This window comes from Toxorhynchites rutilus, chromosome 3 (assembly GCF_029784135.1).
Source record: "Toxorhynchites rutilus septentrionalis strain SRP chromosome 3, ASM2978413v1, whole genome shotgun sequence".
Lineage (NCBI taxonomy): Eukaryota > Metazoa > Arthropoda > Insecta > Diptera > Culicidae > Toxorhynchites > Toxorhynchites rutilus.
Window position 1 is genome coordinate 329,812,366 of NC_073746.1, and position 7,581 is coordinate 329,819,946.

Genomic DNA, 7,581 nt, shown 5'->3' on the forward strand with positions numbered 1-7,581 from the left:
CCTGCTTTGCCATGGCTCGGATGGTTGTGTTAATTGCAATGCCAGATGCACTCCATGTGAAATATTCGCTAGCGTTCACAGCTCGAGGGGAAACATAAAACACAAAACGTGCAGAATAAGCGACCTTTGTTGTTTCGGGCACAGAAAGATTCTGAGAATTTTCCTCTGAGGAGATGCAATACTTATACGCTAGCGACAGCTTACTTACTATGCAAGGGTGGAGTTTACTTCGCAAATATTCTCTTTTCGCTATCCCCCTTCGTTGTTTCTATTCTAGCGGCATAAGTTGCCTGTTTTTGACAGCTTTATTTGGGAAAGCACACAAATGGACAGAACAAATGTATGGGGAAATGGGAACGCTTCCAATTTTCATCCATTTCAACCATATACAGACTATGAGATTGTAATGTATAGCATATCAAACATCTTAGAAAATTTCCGATTTGATTGGTATGCTAATCGTTAAAATCCGTTCGCAGCAAAAATATTTATTAACGTTAACTTTATTTCATAAAAACGTGACCTTGTTGCTGCTTTGGCCGACCTTAGGTACGGGTATTACTAGGCTGTGTCTCCCTAGGGGAGTTCATGTGTACTTCACAGTTCGATTAAGATGCTGCAAAGAACGGGCTGTCCGTGCAGGGACAGCTGTTTCAGCATCTTATAACCGATACCGTCAGGGCCAGTTGACTCACTTTTTTTCGCCCGCCATCCTTGATGGTTTTGTTGAAAGTATGTTATCCATCATTGGTTGATTGTATCATATGAGGCTTTGGGGTCGACGAATATGTGGTGCGTAGGGACTTGATACTCTCGGCATTTTGGAGGATCTGTCGCACCATTCAGGATCGTGGTTGCAGGGTAGTTCTACAAATTTCAGCTTGTCACTTTTTTTGTTGTAGATGGGGCATCATCTCTTCTTTCCACCCATCCGATAGCTGTTCCGTGTTCCGATAGCTCTTTCTATTCCAGGCGGCCCTTTTGACGTAGGACTACGTCTTTCATTTCTATACCGGGGTGTAAAATCAAAGTTTCGAAAACGAAAGCGTTACGCCGGAGACCGAGATTTTGAGTGTTAATAGCTCCTAAACAACTGAACGAAATGGTATGATAAACACTTCATTCGAAAGATAAAATGTCTACGCGTTCTATACTTGTTACTTTCTGATCCAAAAACTTGTTTCAATAGTCTTAAATTTGCTTTCAAAATAGGCTATTGAAATCACCAATCGGTATATAAGCGAGCGCCGCTCGGAAATCCACTCAGTTCTAATTGAACAGCGATTGGAGCATGGTGTCGCTGTTGTGGTGAAGCTCTTTATTTATCATGAAAGCGCGGATGAACGGTGTCACCAAGAGCCTGTTTGTGCACCTTAGGCCAGAAGGGAATCCATCAGAAGGAGAGTGATGCTACAAACGGTTCCCCGGGAAGATCTCGAAGCAGCCGCTACACACACACACATACACGCACGGAATTATTTCCGTTTGGATCGAGAAAGATCCGGAAAATAATCTGCCAGTTCCTCTAGGAATTTAAAAATACATTCATGTGAAAGAGTTTATTTGAATGTTTTCTATCCATGTAACACTGTGACCAAATATGTTTCAATCATGTGCTATTAACAGATGGTTATCGAGTTAGCATTAACCACTGGTGGGCTTCCAGTATCGAGGAAAATGTGGAAATATCTAATCGTTACTGAAAATAATCTGCCAGTTCCTCTGGGAATTTCAAATTACATTCATATGAAAGAGTTTATTTTAATGTTTTCTATCCATGTAACACTGTGACCAAATACATTAGGTTTTGTGATTTTTCAATCAATCGCAATCAACAGGATAGCTTCTGAAGGTTATTCTTCCCCATCAGTAGGATATTTCCGTATCCAATATTGGATGCATAAAATCTTGTGCCTCCAACGTAACGCTCTCGTTTTCGAAGTTCTCCAAATATTCATTCATTCAGAATGAATTCAGATTCAACTTCATACAAATGATCTCTAAATCAACGATAGTCCTACGTCACCCTTGCGGTTATACCATAGATATAACCCACTTCCTGTTTTTTCAGAAGAAAATGTGTTTGCTGTCTTCGGTTCAGTCGGTATCGTTCCACGTTTTGTCGAGTAACATGGTTGTGCGTGCTGCATCCTTCTCGCTCAGAAGCGCTTGAGACTAGTCAAAACATTCGTTCCATTGTAACGGTAATAGAGGTTATGCTGGAAGATGGTGCTACGTATGGTCATGTTCTTATAGGCAGCGAAATCGTTTTTTTTTTGTTGATCTACAAAAATGTTGATGATGTACAACAATAATAATATTCAGTGCACCAGCTCGAAATTTGAGTTCACAGAATTTGTCGTTCAAAAACACCTGAAACACTCAGCTTAAGGGGGTAGTCCACTATGAACATCATAAAAAGTATGTGATTTTCGCGATTTTTTTCAACGAGAAAATAAATTACCTATATATATATATATATATATATATATATATATATATATATATATATATATATATATATATATATATATATATATATATATATATATATATATATATATATATATATATATATATATATATATATATATATATATATATATATATATATATATATTACCTATCAAACAAACAAAAAATTTGTGTCAATTGGACTGTTCCCTGAATAGCCGCAACCAGTTTGTTGAACTCTTGCAGCCAAAACCTTGTAAACTGGTGGGAGTTCTACAAGTTTTTCTAGTGGACCGATTTCAACCGGCGATTTTTCTGCGTAATCTTGGATATATTTTCTGTCACCGTACGAAGGATTTTTTCAAAATGTTGTCAAAAATTTTTGACGAAATGGCGACATTTTTTGGAAAAAAAAATGCGTTTTTGCCTCAAAAATCGTGACAAAAACATTCACCAAAACTTTATCAAAATATCGAAAGAATTCTACGTACGATGACAGGAAATTTAGTGGAGGATCTGGGAAAAACTATTTCATCAAAACCGGATGGACCGTTCCGGCGGTAGAACTCCCACCAGTTTGCAAAACTTAGTTTCGAGAAAAACGCGTTTTATATTTTGGATCCGCGCTCCTTACGCGAAGACCTAGTTCCTCTAATTGGCTTGTAACTTCGGAACGGAGCATCGGACTAACCTGGGATAAAACTACTCCCAGATAACATTTTAGAAATATTTAAAATAGAAGAAATATATTTTTTGAATTTTTTCTAGTTTCCATAGTGTACTACCCCCTTAACTCGGTGTCACCGGTATGCAAATCATGAACGATGGAGGTAAATTAGTTTCCGTGATATCTATGCATGATACATGAATACAATTTTCAAGCAACTTGAATGTTTTCTTTTATTGGTGCGCCTGCGACCATAGCTACAAATTATTCTATCATTGCTTGATCAAGCAGTTCGGCTTCCATCCATAACTCGCATGTGGAGATCTCTCTGTATTATGATCTTAGTTATTAGTATATTAAAGTAAAAGAAAATGAGGCGTTTTCATTACAATACGACGCAAAAATGATGTGAACATTCTCAATGAGAATAATATGTGAAGTCACTTAGATGTGCGGAAGCAATTCCTTCCATTTGCATTATAAAAGTTATTTTGTTGTGTAATAGTATGTGTTAAAGCTTAAGAGGTTCAACGACAAATTTATTCCATTCCCTGAGCCGCTTGGGCAGGCGATGCACCCGTTCCGTCATCATTCTTCTTCTTAGAACCAGACACGATGTCATCGATACGTAACAGTAAAATCGCTGTCTCGACGGCGGTTTTGTACACCTGCAACTTAACTGTCAGTGGTTCCCAGATGCCCTTTTCCTTCATATCTACAATCTGGCCAGATTCTCCATCGATACCCCAGGTACATGGGCCAGTTCCGGCAGGGTGGGAAGCGTGCTTCGCTCGGAGGGCGGTCAGGGTACGGATTGTGTTCGCTCCACAATTCTGAGCCAGAGTACGTGGAATAATTTCCAAAGCTTGCGCGACAGCACGGTACGGACCTTGAATCTGCTTATTTGTTAGGGCCTGAGAAATTGCCATTTCAACTGCACCGCCTCCTGGCAGCAAACGGGGCTCTAACATCAAGTTGCGAGCAACGTGTAGAGCATCCTGAAGATTGCGCTCGGTCTCGTTCAGAACATCTTTCGATGCTCCTCGCAGCAGAATCGTGCAAGCCTTGGGATCAGCGCACTCTGTCACGAAGCAGAAATATTCATCACCCAGCTTCTTAATTTCGAAAAGCCCAGCCCCGGTTCCAACATCCTTCTCTGTCAGTTCCTCCGTTCGGTTGACTATCGTTGCACCACAAGCTCGTGCAATACGGTTGTTGTCAGTTTTCCGTACGCGTCGGATAGCAGTAATTCCAGCCTTCAGCAGGAAATGCTGTGCCAAATCCGAAACACCCTTTTCAGTGAACACAACATCCGGCTTAATGGCGATTATGTCGGCGCAAACCTTAGCAACATGCTCTTCTTCAATCTGCAGCAGTTTGGTGAAATCTTGATCACCAACAATTTCCACGTTTGTTTGGCTCTCTCCCTTCTTATACTCAAGTGGGCAATCCAGCAGTACGATGCGAGGTTTTTCAATGTATCTGAAAACAAAAACATTCTCATATATGGAAACAAAAAATTATTGAACCATAAAAACTACCTTCTCATCTTTGGGTGCGTCACATCCTTGTTCAGCATAACTCCCCTCAAAACGCAAGAATCGGCGATCGAACCACCTGGAATCTTCTCAACTTTGGCATACTTCTTGATGTCAATTTCCGTTCGCCCGTTCTCCGTCAACATAACCGTTTCGACAGCATCCAGAGCGATCTTCACCGCCATATCGGACCAATGCCCGATGAACTTAGTTCCAACGCATGACTTAACAACATCGGCAAGTTTCGCCTTGTCGGCTTTATCCAACGGGATACTGACATCGTTTTCCAGCACCTTTATCATATCCTCCAACGCTTCGCGATACGCACGAATGATCACGGTTGGATGGATTTGCTGCTGCAGAAATTGTTCCGCAACCGCTAGCATCTCACCAGCCAGAACAATAACCGAGGTGGTTCCATCGCCCACCTCTTCATCCTGTGTTCGGGCGATTTCGATCATACTTTTCGCAGCTGGATGCTGAACTGTGATTTCTCGCAGAATCGCATTCCCATCGTTGGTCATAACGATGCCACCCATAGGATCCATCAGCATTTTGAGCATTGCTTGTGGTCCCAAACATGTGCGGATCAAATCGGCGATAGTCTACGGACGAAAAAGCGAAATAATTAACCTCTCTGCGGAGGCGTAAACCTCACTTCTCTGACTCACCTTGCCGGCGTTAATGTTTTCCAGCTGCACTTTTCGGCCGCTGTCACGCTTCGTGTTCTGACCTAATATCGGAAAAAAAGTTTAAATCGAAATTTATCAAAGCTTAAATATAGAAAAATACTTACTCAGAACGAGAATAGGTTGTTGGGTTCCGTACATTTTGTAATTCAATTATTCGCAGTACAAAGCTGAAGTACAGATCACGTTTGATTTTTCACGCAAAGAAACACGAGAACGAAAGAAACAGGACTGCTCCGATTGCTTTGACAGAAAGTGAGTGAGATAAATTTATATTTTAACGTTGGTAGTGTCGGAGTCGTCGTCTGGAAGATTCGTACCAAGACGGATCTATGGTACTAGGTGAGGCCGTTTTGTCACTAAGTTGGTAGGGGAGCGGTATATCAAAATTGTACGGAAGAAAGCAGAAGGGAAATGATTTGCTTGAAGCGTGAAAGAGACAGACTGATCATGAGTGCGCTTGGGCACAAGCGTATTGTGTTTTGTTTACAAACAAAACACAGTAGACTTCCAAGATGCGGTTGTAGCATATTGGCCCACCTTAGGATATACTTCTAGGTGCCTTGATTCGTACCATGGCGTACCCAAGGCGCGTAGAAGTATATCCTAAGGTGGGCCAACTTGCTAAAACCACTCTTCAGCCATCTTGGAAGTCTACTGTGTTTTGTTTGTAAACAAAACACAATACGCTAGTGCCGAAGCTCGCTCCTGATCAGTCTGTCTCTTTCACGCTTCAAGGAAATAATTCCCCTTCTGCTTTCTTCCGTACTGTTTTCATATACCGCTCCCCTAACCAACTTAGTGACGAAACGGCCTCACCTAGTACCATAGACCCGTCTTGGGCGTACCATGGTACACTACTGGTGTAGCTGTTTGACCATTAATTAGGCGAAGAAGCCGGCATATGAAAAAAGTGAAAGATTATTTTTTATTATTTGAAGCGGGAAAGAAAGATTGATCACATGCGTCTGAAATTCTCTCGATTCGTCTTGACGCCATTGAGCTTCGTGTGTAAGCGACAATGACAATAATGGTTTCTCAGGTGGAATGAACATACTTTTAAAATAAAAATTATGAATGGAAATTAACTTTTCCGAAACTAACTAGAGTTCTATGCAGAGCTGCAATCCATCACCGTCAATGTCACAAAAAAGCTGACCATAGTCACTCAATTCCTCTCACGGCACGTGAGATCCAAATATTCAGTAGTGATACTCACTCTTTTGTTTCTGACACCTAACCAAATGACGGTTGGTTCCAATGCCTCTCACTGCCGATCGCGATGTTTACAACTTTACGTTACGAGAGCGGTGGTTGTGGCGTATGATGGTAGTAGAAATGTGAGTGATCAGACAGTTCCAATCATTTTTGAAAATCGCGACGGTTGTTTAGATCAAGAAGGTGGAGTTAACAGGTGGCTCGTAATTTACACTATTTAGAAAAGATGTATGAGGAATGGCAAGACGAAAGGTTTGGATTTGTTTATGTTATTACTTACGTTGGTATGGTTACATTTGATTTCGTCGAAGGTATTTGAAGCAGTATAATAAATAAACAATTGTCGTTCAAAATAGTAACCTAGTAACCTTTATGCATATGCTTCCGCCAGTTGGCTCGGCTAATGTGATATGATTTATTCAGGGAATGCTTTGATCGTGGTACCGACATGGTGCATAATTTGCAGCTTTGTTTTTTGTGCTGGTTCATAACGGCATCCAACTGTGCCGACGAAACTGTAGTAAATGTTTAGTGTTGTTTGGATACCATCTATGTAAATAAATTGAAACTTAAGGGGTACGTCCGAACGGCAATTCTGACATTACGTTTTACCTTCCACTTCACTTTCCTTGGTTTAGATTTGTTTGTTGAAGTAGAAGTTGATGTTGTTGTTAGAGATGTCTAAATTTTTCGTTTATTCGATTATCGATTAATCGTGGGGCCATTTTTAAATATTCGATTCATTCGAACAATTGTCTTTCAGTATTCAATGTATTTATTTCTTGCAGTTAAAATGAACAAACATTTATAATAAAAAAGATTAAGGTGTCATAATTTTAAAAGTTATATTAAATATAATTTTCAAATAAACATGGTGCAGCCAAAACCATTATTTGAATGAAATTTAAGTATATTTATAAATTTACCATTTCATAATTATTTGCGGGTCATGAAAATGATCCGATTGAAAACCGACAAGGCATTTTTTTATATAGAGTTGAGCCTTACCAGAACT

At 40.2% G+C, this 7,581-nt stretch overlaps 1 protein-coding gene across 1 annotated transcript; it reads right to left on the minus strand.

The window, feature by feature from the left end:
- Positions 1-3,328: 3,328 nt before the first annotated feature.
- Positions 3,329-5,614, minus strand: LOC129775091 (T-complex protein 1 subunit gamma). The gene is made up of 4 exons (XM_055779348.1): positions 5,456-5,614; positions 5,331-5,392; positions 4,663-5,264; positions 3,329-4,603 (listed from the first exon to the last, which is right to left on the minus strand). Exons 1-4 carry the CDS (start codon positions 5,487-5,489, stop codon positions 3,661-3,663), a joined length of 1,641 nt encoding a protein of 546 aa, XP_055635323.1. The 5' UTR covers positions 5,490-5,614; the 3' UTR covers positions 3,329-3,660.
- Between the last annotated feature and the right edge of the window lie 1,967 nt (positions 5,615-7,581).